Raw genomic sequence first — 19,228 nt, 5'->3', positions numbered from 1 at the left:
TTGAATCAGTGTACACTAAGTGGTGTAATTAAATTCCCCAATGATACAGATGAGAGAACAAAGGCTTAGAAAGTCACTTACCTGTCTAAGATCTCACACCTAGTTAACGGCAGAACTGGGAAGGCTTAATTGATATACAAATGGCTAATGAGAAGCTGAGGTGTAAAAATAAGTTAATACTCATTTCTTTAGAAAAGCAGATGGATATGTGATGGAGAAAGAGGAGGTGGGGTTTTATTGGAAGAGTAAGGTGTTTTAGAAACGGCAACCAGAGGAAAGCAGCCGCTCCTCTGGGGTTCTTTCTCATGCTAGTCCACAAGAAGCCTCAGCTGAATGAAGCCTAATCCAAGTAAAACCTAAGATGCATAAACTTTCATCTAATGGCACACACTTAAGACTCAATGTACGTCCTCGACCCTGTGTCTTCTCATACTTACCCTTGTCAACGTGGTGTGTACTTCAAGAAATCAAGCAACAGGAACTTAGGGACTCAAATGCCCAAACTGGGCAGTATCTGGTCACCCCTGTTTTTCTGACACTTCTCTTCTGCTTTCGTTTTAGCCTACACCAATAAACAATTTAGACTTTGAGGATGCAGCTACATTTTATATTGTTTGTAAATAGCATAGATATTTGATATACAAATGTGATATGGACAGTGCTAAGGCTGCTTTCTACAGTGTGTGCGAGAGAGAGAAGGAGAAAGAGAGAGGTAGGGGGTGCAGCTCCAGGCTTTCTGAGTGCGTCTACTCTTCAAGGCCAAAAACACACATGAGGGAGAAGCACGGCTCGCTTCATATTTTTCCCGTCCTGGATATCAATGAGATGTCCTAATAAACAGCCCCCCAAAAGTTACAAATTTCTCGAACTTTATTGATACACTGCACAATCACAACCATCTCGTATTCATCCTGAATTAGAAAAGGTTACAACTACAATGCAACATGCACAAAATTCAGGTAGTATATTCACCCTTAATACAATTATTGACAGAAATCAAGTCTTCATTGATTTTTTGAAGGAAAAGATAAGAAAGAAAATAAAAGAAAAAAGAACTCTAGAAGGCTGACAAAGTCATACTCTTGTATCATGTGATAAATTTTTAAAGCATTTGAACATAGATTTTTTTGAAGGATAATTGTGAGAATGGGCACACCCATTGTCTGACACAGCTATAACGGCACCATTGATAAGTCATAATTTTTTTTTTAAATCTAAAGGACTCTGAACTTGACAGATACATTTTCGTACACCCACACATTCCTCACAACTGCACTTTACATGTCACGAAAATTTCTGAATGATTAAAAATGCTCCCTTTAACTAACACAAGGGCAGTTTGTATTATATAGCATTGTTATTATTGATAGCTTTATAAATCTGCCAAATAACGTGCCTCAAAAGGATGGTCGAGGGTTCGCAATCTTTCTTTCTCCACCAGTGGTGTGGAGCAACTCTGTGCCTTAAAAAGGGCACCATTGAAAGAAACAAAAAGAAATCTCTTGCAAAATGCTGGAAATTAGGCTTAGCTGACTACTTTCAGGGTAAAGACAATTGCGTCTAATGAAGTCCACTCAACATTTCTTTGGACTCTAAGTATTCTGCACCTGAAGGCTAAATTGAACTAGCTCAGCTCTATCTTTGTTGCCACATCTTTAATTACAAATCTATTTCTTCTTCCTTTCATTTACTTCTCTTAAGTAAGAAATGTGGGAAATGAGACTGGCATTTTTATTTGTTTGCATTTGGTGATCATTAGGCATTCTCCTCATAGGGTCTCTTTTTGAAAATGTTGCCTTCCTACTACACACCTGTGAAGTTTTACTCAAGTGCTCAAACTTATTTGTCTTCAAGTAAAAAGACAGGGAAGCTCTGAATAATAGGAGGGGAGGCAATTGGGTATGAGAGTTTCCAGGATAAGGTCATGTGCAAAATGAAAACAAAAGATTCTTGCTGTTGGAGAGAAAGAAAATAAATGCATTTTTCCAAAAAGAAAAACCTTATGCTGCTTCCCTTAATTCCAAAGGGATTAACATTTGCTTTCGTGTGTGTATTGGTCTGTTTCATTTCGGGCTGGTTTTAGGTAATGCATAGCCAGTTTTTCTTTCTCAAAATCAAAGTCAGTATGAAATTGAGGAAAGATGCCCCACCACCAGATCTTACCTCATCTTAAGCCACTCCTCCCCTCCTTCTACTATGGGCTGGCGACAGCCAACCAACACTTGAATGTTCAATGTACAGCCACTCCTGATGCAGCCACAGGGATAAGCTCTCGTTGGGGTTGCCTGCCCACTTTGGGGTTCTCTGCTTTTCTCATGGGATGGTTCTCTCAGCATAAATAGAACTTGCTGACTCCTCTTTGTTGAAAGCAAATTGAGTGAATTGATGCAGAAACAGATCCTGAAACCCAGCCTCAGTTTTGAAGTTGCTAGGGTCCCAGAATATTCTTCTCACCCAGGTTTTGAGAACTGCCCAATCTGTGAAATGTATCATCTAGTAAGAGGCATGGATGTAAGAAGAAAGAGGCTTGGGCCTCTTTGTGACAGAAAACCTTACCTTTTCTTCTGTTCGGTGGAGCACAATTGCAGCAGAACAGTCATGTGCAGTACTCTGCATAAAACCTGTGTATGTTTTCACAACCACTTCTCTACATCTCCCCCCTCCCCGAATTAAAGCAAGAACGAGAAAAACCTAAACACGCTTGTTTAGACTTGCAGTTGACTGTATCAGGCACTTGACATTAAACTACTGAAAAACAAGCTTGGCCGGAGCCTTAACACAAGCACTTTCATTGGCATTACTTTGGTGGAAGTGCATATGAACTCTGTTTTGGGAAGGGGAAGGGTTTCAGAGTTCCTACATTGCTAATTCCTCTCACCTAATCTCCTAACAAGCCTTATTTGGCTTCCTTTTCATGTGGAAAACCTGCAAGAGATACACTTGCTCAGACTTGTATGTTTTGTCCTGCCTTGCCCCCACCCCATGCCCACTACTGGCACCCTGAACAAATCTAGCCTGTAGGCCTTCTCCATGTACTCTCCATATGTGAAGTTGGAAAAGTGTGGATATTATCTTATGTAAGCATTTGTTGTTCTATATGCTTCAAAATGATGGATGACAGCCACTGTCCCATGAAGCCATCCCCACTAAAGAAACACAAAAGCACAGAAGCAGAAATATGTCTGTTGTGAAGAAGTCATTTTCACTCCCAGTGAGTACCCCAGTTGCCTTGGGTTGTATTTACTTTGTTGTCTTTACCCCAGACAGATGAGGATTGACTGTAGCATTTGTCTCCCTCTGAAACGTGGCTGGGATAGGTACCCACTAGAGGGGCATCTTAGTATCCTGTGGAAGGGGGAACAGTAGGGTTCCATAGTGACCCTGAAGCCAGCCTTTTTGGGTTGAGAGGTTCTGATGATCTTGGCCAAAAGAGCATGGACCGTTTCCTGTAGAACAAGTCTTGGAGTGAGGAATAGGTCCAGCTTGTCCGTTTCAAGTACTATGTTCTCCAAGACTTTCCACTCTTCACAGCCTTCACATTTATTCCACTCCAAAGTAACAAATTTATTATCAGTAGCATGCTCAGATGACACATTTGATTCTCATACACTATCTGACACCAACTCAACTCCAGATGCTGAAGGTGGTGACAGATCTGAAACGTCTATGTGCAACCTTTAATTCTGATTTTGTGCCTGCTCATGATCATCCCTGGAACTGGGAATCAATGCGCCACTCCTGGCACATCATTTATGGTTCCCGAATCTGGCTCCTGGCAGCTCACTAGGAAATGCAGATGTCTGTTTACAGCTGGAAAATGTAACATTAATTTCACTCACACCAGCTCTACCTCTTAAGACAGTGCTTAGCATTTAGTGTGCCAAGATCGCCTATGTATGTATTATGTATATATGTATAGCTATCTCTGTGTATGTTTCCCCATGGCAGAGGTCACACTCATGTGCCTTGATGGACAAAAGCAAAGAGGGCACTGATACTGGAGGAAGAAGACCAGTTAAGCATTAAGGGCACAGAATTCTATGGTGCTCATATTTTTTATTTTTTAGACTGAGGACCTGAAAAGGTTTTCCAACTGAGGCAGGGCAGGTCTGCGATTGATGCTGCATTCTCATCCTCTCTGGGGGTCAGTCCCTGCAGCACACCTGTGCGGTCTGCAATGCCTTTATTTGGAATCCCAGGCAACCTTGCTGGATGAGTCCTTCTTGTCCCAGGAGACAAGGCAGCAAAGGTGGGTCAGCTCTTGTTTGTATGCTGGGTCTGCTTTGAGCCTGAAGAGCTGGTGAAGTTCTTCCCCAAAGCCACTGGAGAAGCAGCCTGCATCCGAGGAAACTGTGTCACTGACACTTTCTCCCTTCTGTTTGCAGTGTTGTGTTAATCAAGTGCTTGAAAATTAAGTCAGTTGCTCAAGTGCCCTCAGCGTAGAAGAGCTTCCTGAAACAAATACCAGAGTTGTCAATACACCCGCCATGTAATTGGCCTCCATCAGCTTTTTACTGGATAGTTTTCAAACAGATTAAACCAGAACTGGAGCAGAAAGGAGACTCCAGCCGCAGTCATCCCACTCAGGCGGGTGGACTCTTCACTTTGCATTGCAGAGACACATGTGGTTTTTTCCTCTCATGTTCTTGCTGTGAAGGAAAGCCAGCCATAGGTTCCTGACACGTACTTTCTTGAAGGGTTGAGAGAAGCATAAAGGCTGGCACCTTTGTCCTTCAAGTGCAAAAGGAAAACCACAGTGCGAATCAAGACTTTTCTAGGCTGATCTGCTTCCCAAGAAGATGTTTTAGAGAACAGGCTCTCCCGGGAATAGTGAGTGACTGACCATCAGCTTGCTACTTGGCCCATCTGTTAGTGTCTCCTCTGGGTGGATAGGATACCAGATTTTAAAGAGTCCACAACACAGGGTATTGCTTTTTTATGTTGTTAGCCTGTGAGATCGCTGGCTTTCACAGAAGTTGATAGATAATTTTGAAGATGCTAATGTCTGCTGATGGTGTATACATGAATACAGTGGGAGAGATACGATATGATTAGAGATTAATATGGGGATGAATTGATAGTGAGTAGTAGGGAGAGAAATAGAAAGGAGTGTTAGACAATTACATTGATATATTGATAAACAGTAAATAGGTTGCTAGAGAGGAAGACAAGTGGGTAGGTAACTGGATGGTGAGATAAATCAGACATTTGAGTAGATGGGTAACTGTATGATTACTTTGATAGACAGCTTGATAAAACCTAAATAAATCAGCCACCTATCAATCACTTTTATGAGTTGAACTTCTCTTTTTAAAAGAGAAGTACTATCTTCAAAATGCCTCCCCCTTTTTTGGTCACTTGACTTGCAAAATTTAGTGTTAGGTTGCAAGCACAGCCCCAAACTTCAAATCCCTGCAGATGGTGGAAGAAATGAGTAGGGCAGAGGGGCTACAGAAGATGGCACAATCATCTGTATTGAAATATATAGATATGGATATAGTAGGACAGTGTCCCAGAAAGAAAAGATGTGAACCCTAATGGAATTAGATAATAGTTAACATGGATGGGTGGATATGTACATTGTCATTAGGAAAATAATCGTAGATAATAGGACACTTGGATGTAGCTCTTGCTGTGCACTATGTTATGAGTCAAGTTGTGTCTTCAGGGTGTTTATTGTGAGGCTCAATTTTTGCCCAAATGAAACTTACATTTTGGTGTGTGTGGCAGGGGATGTTGGTGGGGATGACGAGGAGGAGAGAAGCAGAGGAAAGGGAAGGGTCAAGGTAGCAGGAGCAGACCCCATTTTTGGACACACCAATGAATGATTATCCTACATGTGGTAGAATCCTGCCCACCCCACCCCCAACCCCACTCATTCAAGCTGGAAACAAAAGCAAACAAACAAACAAACGAACAAAACAGGAAGAAAACAAATCTAGAAGAAGAACAGAAAAAAACAAACAACAAAAAGAAGCCCAAGCTGGTTTGCTCTCCGCAGTGTAGATTAAAGTCTGTGATATGGAGAAGCAGGTGTTGCTCAGAGGACCTAGGATTTCTTATCAAAACTTGATGAAGAAGTGGGCTAAGAGGGTCCCTGATAGCCAGAGACAAGCCAGTGCTCTGGAGGCCGAGTTTACACCATCAATGACTGCTCCAGGCCCTGTGTAGGAGAGAGAGAGACAGAACCATTAGCATACATCCAAGGACACCATAGTTCTTCCCTGACAAGCAAATACACATACATGCTTCCCACCTTCCACCCTTCCGCTGACCATTCCGAGTCTAGACAAAGGAAAATGCCCATTGGGAGTATTTAGGAACTCGAAGGGGCAAGCTAATGGGATGCCTTGACCAGTGCAGCCTGCTCCGAAAGACTATGCTTAAAAAGTAAATAGGTGAAGCTCAGGCTAGTCATTGAGGCCCGTGGGCCCAAAGGTTAGGGCAACACATGGAAAGGCAGACCTGCTGGCTGTTTTCTAAGCAGTGCCTCTAACTGTGTGCTATACTTGGAGAGTGTCCAGTACAGACAATGAGTCGGGGGGCACAGGGCCAGAGAGACAAGGAGCAGGTGGTGGGGTAGGAAGGGGAGAGGGATGGAGACATAAGTCCAAGTGTTGATGTAGCAGACTCGTCAACCTCAATGCGTGCAACCTAGGTGTTGTGGAGGCTCCTCCTGCAGCAGCTGAGGAAGGAAGAAAAATCATCCCCACGGGTTTTAAAGACTGGAATTAGGCTTGTCCCAGCAGACAGTGCTGCCTCCCTAAAGGCCTTGAAGCAGATCAACACGCCCAAAACAGATTGCTCCTGAAGAGTCCACCCAAGGGGCTCTCCCTTGATTTTTTTTCTACCTTCTCTTTCTCTCTGGCCCTTTCCTGTATCCCCAGTAAATCATTCAAGGTCCACTGGGAAATAAGTCCACAGTCTCATGAGTGCTGTTCTTCTCTCATCTTCCATGGCTCAAGAAGACAAATCACATGAATTGGTATTATCCCAGCCTGCTGCAAGGGCAGGTGTATCTAACTTGGCCCAGGCGTTCCTCCATCACCTTTATCAGCAAGTGCATAGGGTGGTACGCAAGACCAGGAGCCAGCAGTAAGTGTATCCCAGAAAAAGCAAAATCTATTATTACCAAGGGATTAAAGCCATTGAGAGTCATTTCTATAAAACTGGTGAAGAAGCAAAGGAGATCCAAAGGAGACAGGACACCTCTTCTACCACCTCAAGCCAGGACTTCACAGCTTCTTTGAGAAGCAAATTGGCTGGCTGGAAATAAGCTGAGGTGCAGCAGAACCTCTTTAGACAGGACCAGTTCATTTGGCTTGTCTGTCAACCTTATGGTGAGGATCCATGCCTTGCCCAGGAGGGACTGATGGGAAGATTTTACTTTGGGAAATTCAGGTCTCTCACTTCAGCAATGAATATACAACTGTTCCTCTCCACTAATCTTAACACGAATACCTTTTATTTCTACTTAAAATATACATGCTTTTATGCACTAAAAGTCATATTTGCTTGATAGCTTAAAGTCTGACTCATATTACCCTGCATTTTTGTCAGAGAATATTCACAAAAAAGGGCGGGATCCAGGTTCTAGCGACATGTTAATGTCCCAGAGGAGGCTCCATAGATATTGATGGAAAGTAGCCTGACTGTGGGGCCTCCAGCAATCCTGGCACACATCCCGAGAAATCCTACTGGCCTGCAGAATGCACTCAGCTAGAAATGCTCAGGTTGAAGCTCAAGGTAATTCTCTGCATATTGTCTTTGCAAAAGATGAGTGATTTAGATTTTTAAATAAGTTTATTTACATTTTTAAATAAAAATATGTACATAAAGATACTTTTAAAGAAACATATGGGCAGATTCATAAAGCATGTATGTTTCTTTAAAATTATCTTTTTGTTTATATTTTCTTTAAAAGTATTTTCATGACATATATGGCGTATGTACTAGACTAGTTATGTATGTGTATATGTATATACATATATAGTCTTCGTCTAATTTATTATTTTGAACTTAAGAAACAATTGAAGCCCTGATATGCTCCACTGTAGACAGATAGAAGTCTTGAGTGTAGGAATCATTCTCTCCAAGTTCTACCAGTGAACTGAAACATTCCTGTGGATACCATGCCGTCAGCACAAGGTTGAATATAACTAAAGCAAAGAGGAGTGGGGCAATACACACAGAAAGAAGAGCATGGAAGAGTGGGGCTCAGAGAGAGAAGGAGGCAGAATAGCAAAGGGAAGTGAGTGTTTCTGGTGGTGAGCAGCAGTTGCCATCGGATGCTTGGTGCTTACTGGGTGGAGGTTTACAGCCATATTCAGCTTCTGTTGAGTGTTCCCAAGAGTGGAAATGCAAGGGGGACTTAGCAGATATGTAGGCTGCTCAGCCTGCTTAGGGCCATGATGACAACATACATTCACACTGTGCTCTCCACGTGGCAAGCATGATTCTAGATGCTAAACATATAATCAGTCATTTAATCATCACACCAACCCTATGAGCTATGTGCTACTGTCATTCCCACTTTACAAATAGGAAAGCTGGGAACAGAGCAGTTAGACATCTTACCTATGGCCACACAACTTATACACTGTGAGCTGTATTAGAACCAAGTCACTGTCCTCAGAATCTATGCCCATAATTGTTACAAGTCTACTTCCTCTCTGTAGAAAATGACCATTTGTGCAGGTTTTCCAGGGACCACAATATCATGGTGTGAGAGAAACAATGGACGGGGAATACAGTGTCTCTGTGTGAATGTGCTGAACCCTAGCTGAGTGATGGTCCCTCTCCGGGCTTTGCTTCTCACATTGCAAATTGAGAAGAGATGGGGTTTGATGACCTGTGAGGTCCTTCTTCTATTAGCTCTCTGAGTTATTACATGAATGGAAATTCTGCATCCAGCTGTTAGGAGAGATAGCTGGTGAGTAGCCAGACAGCCTTCTTCAGTTGAAAGAAAACCATCAACATATGCCTTCTGCACTTCAGAATTCCATCTCCCCTGAGACTGCAAGAGGGCACCAAACACTCTAGACCCTAAAGTTTCCCTTTTGCAGCCCCATTTTCTATGTGGCTTCAGGGAGTTTTATTCTTCAGCAGGTGTGATGAGCACCTGCTTTGTCATATCAAATGCCGTAGCAATTTATTGCCTAAGTGCCTTTGGTCAATTGGTGTATGAGAAACGGCTGGGCTATTGTGGCCAGAGAATGAATTGAATCCACTATGATACAGAGTGAAGCTAGCATCACTTTCCTCCTACAGATCCTGGGCACACTGGAGACCTGTCATCTGGGCCAAATGCCAATGCAGTGAGGGCTCTGCCGGAGGGCTCTCCAGCTGTGTTTGGAGGGGGTACATCTATGTACCACTCTCTGGACTGGAAGAGTGTGAGACAAAAGCCATGGGCAATGAACTCATTCTTTAATTGCATCTTTGCAGTAGCCCTGTGTAACTGGAAATGAGGAAAAGAAAGTTTCTGGGTTAGTTCTCTCCCACCAGGCTTCTGTATGCTACAGTTGCTCACCTAACTTGGCCAAATGCTTTTCTGCTTTAATATAAAAGTGATGGGTTGCTGCAATTCAAGTAATCTGGTGTGGTCCCATGGCCTCGGGGCTCACATTTGTTCCCACGGGTTACCATGAGGCTGTTGTAAATGTTAGCTCAGCAAAGCTACAGAGCCACCTGTGTGACAGGGGAGGACGCGGTTCTGAAGGAACTCTTCAGGCTGAGCTCAGCAGTGGTAGCACTGAAGCTTGCACACAGGGCTTCAGAGTCAGGTTGAGTACAGTTTTCCTAGAGTTTGGCCTTAGCCGGTCACAGCTGCATGGACTTCTCCAGGTACTTGGTACCCAAGACAATATGATTTTGAATTTCAATACACAGGATCAGAAACCCAAATGTTTGTATTTATTCATTTATTGGTAAAAATGGGAAGAAAGGTGATTCTTCTCTAAAACCTAGAATCCCAGGTTTGGAAATGAGAGGCAGATTTTTTTCTTTTTTCTTTTTTTTTTTTTTTTTGAGACGGAGTCTCACTCTGCCACCGGGGCTGGAGTGCAGTGGCTCGATCCTGGCTCACTGCAAGCTCCACCTCCCAGGTTCAAGCCATTCTCCTGCCTCAACCGCCCGAGTAGCTGGGACTACAGGTGCCCGCCGCCACACCTGGCTGATTTTTTGTATTTTTAGTAGAGATGGGGTTTCACCGTGTTAGCCAGGATGGTCTCGATCTCTTGACCTTGTGATCCACCCGCCTCGGCCTCCCAAAGTGCTGGGATTACAAGCATGAGCCACCGCGCCCGGCTGAGAGGCAGATTTTCAATGGCATGTTCTATTCCAGAAAACTGATGCTAAAATACACCCGGATGAAAGCCCAGGGGTTTGGAAGGAAGGCGAAGGAGCAGACTTACTGGAAGCATCACTGAGAAAACATCCCTAGGGACCTCAGGAACGGTTCTCTACGCTCCCCCGGGGTAAGGTCGCTCATCGTGCTCTGGCAGCATCGGAGTTGGACCAATTCGGGTTTAAATTCTGACCCTGTGGGTTGCCAGCTCTGTGATCTTAGGCAAGATACTTTGTTTTCTCACTGAAAATAGGCGTGATGACGCTGAGTTTGCAGGATTGGTTGAAGGATGAATGTAATCAGTACAGTGCCTGGTACAAAGTAGTCATGTGATCATGGTAACTGCTGTTGGAACACGGCTCGCACACCTTCCCTTTCCCTTTCTTAGTGGAGACGAATACTAGCTTGTTTAGATCGTTCCAAAATATGTTGAACCTGGGGTGAGGTATTGGTAGGGGAGTGAGTAAAGAGGTGAGATAGCTTAAGGTTGGAGTGTTTGCAGCTGAGAGAGATCACTGGCTGTGAGGGCTGTGGAGGATGTGGGGCATTGAGCAGGGCACTGGGAGCCAGCCACAGCCAAGCTTCCTGGCTAGGTCAAAGGGTAATGTGTCCATCCCGCAATGGAGACGGGCCCCAGGTCAGCCTTGGAAAAGTTGCAGTCTTTCATTCGACATACATGAATTGATCCCTGCCATGCACTAGGCTCTGCTTTCAGAAAGACAGACAGACACAGTCTCTACCTTCAAAAAGCACAAACTTTAGGAGGAACTAGCGTATCCTCTGTCCTTGACTAAATAAATAAACAAATAAACAGACAAATTTTTTTTTTAAACCATCACAGATTCTGGGAAGAAAGCCATTTGGAACAAATAACCCTAAATCCCTTTCATCTCAGGAACATCCTGCCTGTTGGGTAGTCTTAAGAGGATTGATTTTAAGAGTCAGAACTGAATTTGAATTCTGGCTCTGCTACCCACCAGCAGGAAGACTTTGGACAAGACGGCCGACTTCTCTGAAACAGTTTCTTTTATGTATAAAATGTGGAAGGGGTAGTTCTATCTACCCTTGCAGGGTCGCTCTGAGAATAAGTTAAGATGGTGTCTGCAATCATCAAGTACAGAGTAAAGGATGATGAAATATTAGGCGAGCTGGAATTGAGGCAAGAATTGCTAATCCATAAAACAGCATCTTGTGTGGGGGTTCTGCTTTTAAAGAAAGAGGTGCTCTGGAGTACTAGGTTCTCAAAGGTTACTCTCCAACACCAGCTGAAAGCAACCTTGGCTCCGCCTCGTAACTGGGTGACCTTGTCCCTTCTGGAAAGGCCTGAAGTGGCTGCTAACCACAGGTAAAAGCTTCCTAACGAATGCCAGCTATTCTGAGGAAGTGTATTCAGCAGCCCAGTACTTTCTGTGGGCAAATGCCACATTTAAGGACTCTTTCTCTATTTATGGTTAACAATGATTCAATTGAACTAGAATGGCTGCTACAAATATCAGGCTTAATTAAATATTTTCAGGGATAAATGGAAAGTGAGAACATGTAATTATGCCCTTTACCATTATTCCAGCACCTCCTCCTTCACCCTTTTTAAGGTTAAAAATTAATGGCTTCTTCATGCCTGAAGTTAAGCATCTTTAAAAATACAAGCTGAAATGAAGATGCCAAGCCACAAAATAAACTGTGAGTGACAACACAGTGACAACAACAAAATACTTTGGGGACAGGTATACAGACAAATAAGATTTCCTTCAGAATACAGAAAGAATAGTTAGAGACCAGATATGGTTAAGAGACAAGTTTCAGAAACAGCAAAGGGATCCATTTGTGTGGCCATTATGGCCACAGCAGGTCCATGTGGCTACAAGGGAAGCTCAGCAGGGGTAAGACACATAACAACAACAACAACAACAACAACAAAATGAACAAATAAAAATTCTACTTTTGAGAAGCTACTTATCTTGGTAAATTGTTAGGTTTGTGCAAAAGTCATCATGGATTTTGCCATTACTTTTAATGGCAAAAAACGTGATGCTTTTGTATCAACCTAATAAAATACTGAACATTAGATTTTTTGTTTGTTTATTTGTTTGTTTTTTAGAGAGTGTGATCTCGGCTCACTGCAACCTCTGCCTTTCAGGTTCAAGTGATTCTGCTGCCTCAGCCTCCCAAGTAGCTGGGATTATGGGCATGCACCACCACGTCTGGCTAATTTTTGTATTTTTGTAGAGATGGGGTTTCACCATGTTGCCAAGGCTGTTCTTGAACTGCTAGCCTCAAGTGACCCACTCGCCTCAGCCTCCCAAAATGCTGGAATTACAGGCGTGAGCCACCACGCCGAAAATCTAGTGGCCTAAACATTAGGTTTTTAAGAAGAAAATTTGGTTGAAGGCTTAAAACAGAATAAAATCACACCTACCACATAAGAACTGGGAACTTCAAGCCTGGCCATCCTGGCACAAAGGTTTTACTGCTGCATTCAGGGGTAGCTCAACACCCTCTTGAGTGGGAGGTGTTGACAATCACAGTACCCAAACTCAGCACAGAGCTCTCAGAAAAAATATAGAAACTTCCTGCTGAGATCTTGCCTCATGAGAGATTTTGAAGCTTAAAAATGTAGTGTACATAACAAGCCATGAAGGTATTGGAATGTGTCACTGGTTTTCTTTTCCATGATTGTAATGAAAATATGACATCGATCTCCAGCAACCATAAACTATATAGCTGAAATTCTACTAAAATGGCAGATGGTAGGGTGATCACACTAAAAAAGAAAAGAAAAGAAAAAAAGCCCATAGGCAAGTTGAGCTTGTTGATAGCACAGTGAGATTAATGAAATATCTGAAGTCTAAGAAGACATGGTTTTGTTCTGAAATTTGGATAGGTTTTGTAAGTATGATTATGAACTGCGTGACCTTCCTAATGAGGAACCAAAAGGATAATGATGTTCTTGGTGATTAAAAGAGGAGCGAAGAAATCTAATTAGATGATGTATGTGTTACACTTGTTGGTGAAACATAAAGCTATTTTTAGAGGCGCTGGCTGATGAAGGCGCACCACTTCCCTTCAAAGGGAACTTTTCCTCCATTGAGTTTAATTACAGCGGCAAACGTGGCACTGTATTGTTTCACAAGTAAGATCAACCAACAAGGCTCTGCAGCACAACTAAGACCAGTTGATAAAGAGGCAACCATCTTTGTTCTGTTCTCCTTAACACACCCTGTTTTGTGCTTACCACAAAAACAAAAGCTTAAGAAGTTAATATCAGAAGTTAATTCAAATCTGTCAGCTCATCACAAACCTGAAAGAGACAAGACTTGAGTCGATGTTGAACCATAAGCTCTGTGTCTGTGCTGACATCAGCACACCCTGAACGCTCAGTGTTAAATTCTAAATGCTTAGGCTAATAGCCAGATGTCAATGATTCAGAGCGAGGAGGGCGGGGTACGAGCCAACGACAAGGAACCTCATCAAGAATGAAATGGGAAATGTCTGCAGTTTTTTTCTAATATGTTGACATTTTGCAGGTTGGGGGAAAATACAAATGATTACGCTGCTGTCATCAGCCAAAAGCAATGGTGTTTCTCTCTGACTCATTCCCTTCCCACCTGGATTTAAATTGTGGATTTGAAAAATAAAAACCATACACGTTATCAGCAGGAAACGGACAAATATGTGCAGCTTTTGATGTCTCTGCAAGAAGATATCATGTGATGAACATCTTCCTAAACAGAGAATTGGAATATGTGGTATAGCCTCCTTCAAAAAGGAGATCTGGGATGGGGGGACCCTAAATTTCAAATTAGATTTGGAACATACAGGAGGCTGGAATGCAAGGGAAAGTCAGAAAAACAGTGATTTGGCTTCCCTGAGGGGAGGGGACTGCAAGTTCTCTTGGGTATTTGGCTTTGGTTAGTGAAAGGTATGAAACTGTATAGAGGCTATAACCCATGCCCTCACTGACTGGAAGATATATTTATTAATTCAACAAACAGTTACTGGGCAACAATCACTGGAAGATGTAGTGTTACATCCTCTAAGTGCAGAAAAAGATACAAACAAAATATAAGCCTGGGGGTAAGCCACCATGAGAGCTCAAAAGATGAGGGATTAATTCTTCAGTGGAGCTCACAAATGCTTTACATATGGGGCGTCATTGAACAGAGCCCAGAAAGGACGCACTCATCAGACACAGAAGAGGGCACAAGCCTGCTTCTGTGACCCTCCAGCACACTGGGAGACACAGTATATGGGTTTGAAAGAAACAGGGGGTCAAGTCAGACAGACCTAGGTACAAAACCTGCTGTTGTCCCTTGCCTCTTCCGTCCATGCTGGAATCCCTCCTACCTGGGGGAATTTAGTAACATCATTTGTTCTTGAGCTCTAGGCTCTTCTTCTGTCCAGTGAAAAATAGTAACAGTATCTATCTCAAAGGCTTCTTAGGTGTCTAAAGCCATGTGTGGCTGACACTTGATAGCCGGCAGCTTCTTTATTCCTCAAGCATGCCATTCTTATATTTTATTGTAACTGCCTATTTACTTGTTTGTGCAAGATCAGAAATTCTGTTTCTCCTTGTACCTTAGTCCTTGTATAATTCCTGGCATACAGTAGACACTAAACAAATATTTGTTGACTAGACGAATGGATGGAGGGATGGAGGGATGGAGGGATGGAGAGTGGCAACAGCATGATGTCTAATGGGTTCTGGGACATAGGGGCCCAGCCTGGTGGATGCAGGGAAGGTCACAGATGGAGTGCTGGGGACACTTGAAGCTATAAGGCTACACTGGCCTCACAGCGAGAACAGCCTTAGCGTCAAGCTGTTCTGGGAGGCAGAAGTTTTCGGCAATCGAAATGACAAGGTTCGTTCTGAGTTTTGGAAATGTCACTTGGCCCTGCTGTGGCAAACCAATAGGAGTCGGATTGCCAAAGAAAGACGAGAGAACCAGTGAGAGGATATCACAATCGTCCATGTGTGACACGTGCCACAATGTGAGTGATAATGGAGATGGAGAAGTCAGAGGAAAGGCCATTTGGTGGGACTTGTTGGCTAACAGATGTGAGGAGTGAGGGAGAGGAGAAAGTCAAAAATGACCACGGAGATTCTAGAGAGTGTGCAGGGAAGAGTGAGGCACACACGGAGTGTTCCCAGGGCAGAAAGGCTGCCTTTGAGACCCCTGTGGAATATTCAGAGAGAGAGAGAGTGGCTTGTAGCTCAGAATTCAGGACAGAACTAAAGACACAAATTCAGGAATTAGCAGACTGTTGTTCAGAGGCCAACGATCTTCGGTGTGCATAAGATTCCCTGGGAGAGTCTCTTAAAAAGTGCATTCTCAGGACCTTCCCTAGAGATTTTGATTAAATGGTTCTGGGCAAGGCTCACATATCTGCATTTTTAAAGCATCCAGAATAAGGCTGATGCAGGCCAAAAAGTACCTCACCGTGGGGTGCTTGAAGGTACAGCAGAGCGCTTCCCCTCTCACCATAGGCTGACACCTGGGAGGACCGATAGGACAGGTGCTGGAGGGGCTAGACACAGACTGAGGAAGGTTAGAAGACAGGCACCACCCGGTTACATCACAGAAGCCAGAAGTGGGTCATTGCGAGGTGAGACAGGGTCTGACACTGAGAGGAGGTCAGGTGTCAGAGTGAGACAGATCGTGAGCTGAGGCATAAGAGGGTTTGAGAAAGTGGAGATACAACACAAGTTCTCCCTCCCAGAGGCCTGTAGTTGGAGGGAAGCAAAGGCACGGGTGCAGCATTGAGGTCGCACTGAAGAGAAGCTCAGTCTTTGTGTCCCCTCTCCATGTCCCAGCTGGAGCCGCCGGGGGATAGGTGTAGTTGTGAGGATGCCCTGATACAGAACGAGAAGACGGAGGCAGGAAGAGGAGGGAGGTGGGGGATAAGGCAGCAGCGCTGAGGGCTCTGCCCACAGTGGGGTGGTTTCCCATGAGAAGGAGGTCAGCAAAAGGCAGAGGGCGAGAGCTGCTGCCTGGTGCAGGCTCTGGCTGAAGGAAGTCCGGCTCAGCCAGTCTGATATGTATATTTATTCTAGAAGAATGGCCACTAGCAACAGAAAATAGAGATTCTGCCCTCATGGCTCCCAGGAGCCGCCGAGGCAGGCTGGAGTCACAGCTGCTCCCAGAGGGCTCAGGCTTGGCCTGAGGAGGAAACTCTGTGCACAGATGTTGCCTTAACTGGAGCGTTTGCCTTTTTCACTTGCAATGACAGGATTCCTGTGAGTTGTCCCTGTGCCCTACACTTAACTCTTAATGTAACTGATTTGTGTTGCTGCAATTTCACAGATAAAATGTGAGAAATTTGTTTTTCTCTCTGCAGTCTCCCCCCTCTGGCTTGGCTTTGTTTGCGTTCTCTGTCCCTTTCCCCTACCAGTTCCAGTCATCCAGCCGTTTACATGCCTCATTAAGCACGTCGCACTCTCTGCAGTGCCGGATGTAATCAAGTCCAGAATCTTCCTTCTCTGCACACTAAGGACAGGATAGGGGGATGGGGCTTCTTGCTCAGGGCCCAGAGGGAGCAAAGGGGGTTGGCGAACTGAGAGAAAGTGAGTGACCTCCACAAGGGACAGAGCTGTGGTCAGCAAGCTGAACCCTGCCACCCCTGCTGTTCATAGGCCTGGCAAGGTTTCAAGGTGCCAAGGGGCTCCCTGTGGGTCTTCCAATGGCTGCACCCACTCAGTAAAGCTAACCAATGCTTGGAGCAAGCTGCTTTGCAATGGTTGGAGCAAGCTGCTTTGCAAAGGTTGCCCATGGTTATGGGTGATGGCTTTTGGAGACCTGTTCCTTGCCCTTTGTTCCCATTGTTTCCCAAATTCAGCACTGACACTTAGAAAACTGAAAGTAACCTGGGAGTTCATCTTGCTTGGCTTTTATGTTTTATGCATGACTTAAGAACAGACAGCATCACAGTTTGTCTGTATCAGAGTCAGGACTGGAGCCCGGTGTTCCTTGCTGCTAGTGTTAACCTCCTCTCCATATCAGGCCACTTTTCCAGCACCTGCAGTTGCCTGGGGGTAAGGGAAGTGGGTGGTCTAAAATGTGCCTGTGAGTTGGCGCTCTGCCTAGGTGACCACTCTGTCCTTGTGGCTCTGTGTGGGGAAAGCAACTGGCGTGATGAAGAAGAAGGATTTCACGTCAGTGCCAACAGCTGATTCATCTTGGACAATCACCTACCATGTGGTCACTCACACATTTCTAGTCATTTCAGGTTTCAAACCACTCACCAACCCATTGTCTCCAGTTTTTGTCCTCTGCATTCTTTCAAAATTGCTTGTATCCTATTTTCCTTTGCTCTTTGCTTGTAGGTATGAACTATATAAAAGATGTAGTGTGAGACAGGCACGCTGTGAGGGGATCACAGGGGCAGAGTCAAAGAGGGCTCTCGGAAAACAGACTGACCGTCTGTGAGAGTAAATACAAATGCACGCCTGCAGATGGGGACTGTGTGTTGGGAAAGTATGAGTATATGGGTTGCAAATGTAAAAATTGTCCTTTACAGGAATTGGTTCAGAAGTAGATAGAAGAAAGGAGAATTTGATGTGGGACTTGGGTCCAAGCAAACTAATAGCTGATATGAGGCTCCATTTGGAAAGTCGCCACGTCCACGATGGGTTGCCAGGCCTTTGAGCTGGACTGCGATAGGAGCGAAGCACTCCGGCGTGGGACTGGGGGGACATCGGCTCAAATCCCAGCACAAGCACTGGTGAGCCAGGGCGTTTTCAGTTATCTACCTAACCTCACAATTTCCTCAAGTGTTAAATCAGGATAAATATAGTACTTACTTCATAGAGTCACTAAGGGTGATAAAAAAGGAAAAGCACTTAGTCTAGCGCCCTGTACACACTAAATGGTTGGTAATAATTAGGCATAATTATGGGGACATTGAGGACTAGGAAGAGCATCCCTGGCCAGGAGAAAGAGCAGGTCAACCAGACACTATCTGTCTGATCTTGTGCTGAAACTATTGCCACACAGTCATAGGATCAGAGAATTGTGCCTTGTAGGGACCACAAAAACCAAACATCTTATCCAAAATGCCTTCACTGATTAAAAATATAAAAAGACCCACTGAGACTGACCTTCCCAAAGCCATTCAGCCAGTGAGCAGCATAGGGTGAGACACATACCCCTTCTTCTATGCCATGGCATTTTAATCCCTGACAGCTAAATTGTTGCTGTGACCAATACATTCTTTCCACCCCCACATACATTCACACATTCATTTGTTCCACAAAGTTTTCCTGATGAGCTACTGTGTGTAGATCCTTGTATAAGGTCCTGGGGATTAAGCCAGGTATGGCCTCTATGTTCATGGAGCTTACAGGCTGAAGAGGAAGAAATACTTTAAACAAACAAATTTTGAAATATTAAACAAAAACAAAATTACAACTAGAAGATAAAGTCTGTAGAAACAAGGAACCTATCTGTTGAGTCACTGCTGTCTCCTGATCACATAGAACAGTGCCTGGCTTGTAACAAGTCCTAAATGCATGTTTGTTAAATGAATGCTAGACAATGCCCTGTGTGAGTGCAGCAGTCAAAGGCACAGAATGAGTGGATGCAGAATGGGGGACTGGCCTGGTCAGAGAGGTCAGGAAAGGCTTCCTTCAGGAAGGGATGCTGAAGGCAAGTGTGTGCAACAGGGTGAAGTGAGATAGGGTGGGTTATAGGATCATGAATGCCGGAGAAGAAGGGCACAGGGGACTTTGGAGGAGAGAAAAGAAGTCCAGTTGAGCAGTGACTCTGGCAGGCATATGAAGGGAAGAGGTAATAGCATGGGCCATGTCACAATAAACGTTGGCAGGTACCAGTAGGAACACAACAGTATTCAGTGAGTCATGCCACTTTGATGAACACTGTCTTA

At 44.2% G+C, this 19,228-nt stretch overlaps 1 protein-coding gene across 8 annotated transcripts in view; it reads right to left on the bottom strand.

Moving 5' to 3' along the window:
* Nucleotides 1–852: 852 nt before the first annotated feature.
* OPCML (opioid binding protein/cell adhesion molecule like) overlaps nt 853–19,228 on the bottom strand; it is a 1,159,098-nt gene continuing 1,140,722 nt past the window's right edge. For all 8 annotated transcript variants that reach the window (XM_017949265.3, XM_017949264.3, XM_031653869.1 and 5 more), the window contains one exon: nt 853–6,163. In XM_017949265.3, the coding sequence (XP_017804754.1) occupies nt 6,063–6,163 (101 nt within the window). In that variant the 3' untranslated portion in view covers nt 853–6,062. The remainder of the gene's footprint in view (nt 6,164–19,228) is intronic.

This window comes from Papio anubis, chromosome 12, assembly GCF_008728515.1.
Source record: "Papio anubis isolate 15944 chromosome 12, Panubis1.0, whole genome shotgun sequence".
Classification (NCBI taxonomy): domain Eukaryota; kingdom Metazoa; phylum Chordata; class Mammalia; order Primates; family Cercopithecidae; genus Papio; species Papio anubis.
This window is presented reverse-complemented; position numbering and strand designations above follow the sequence as displayed.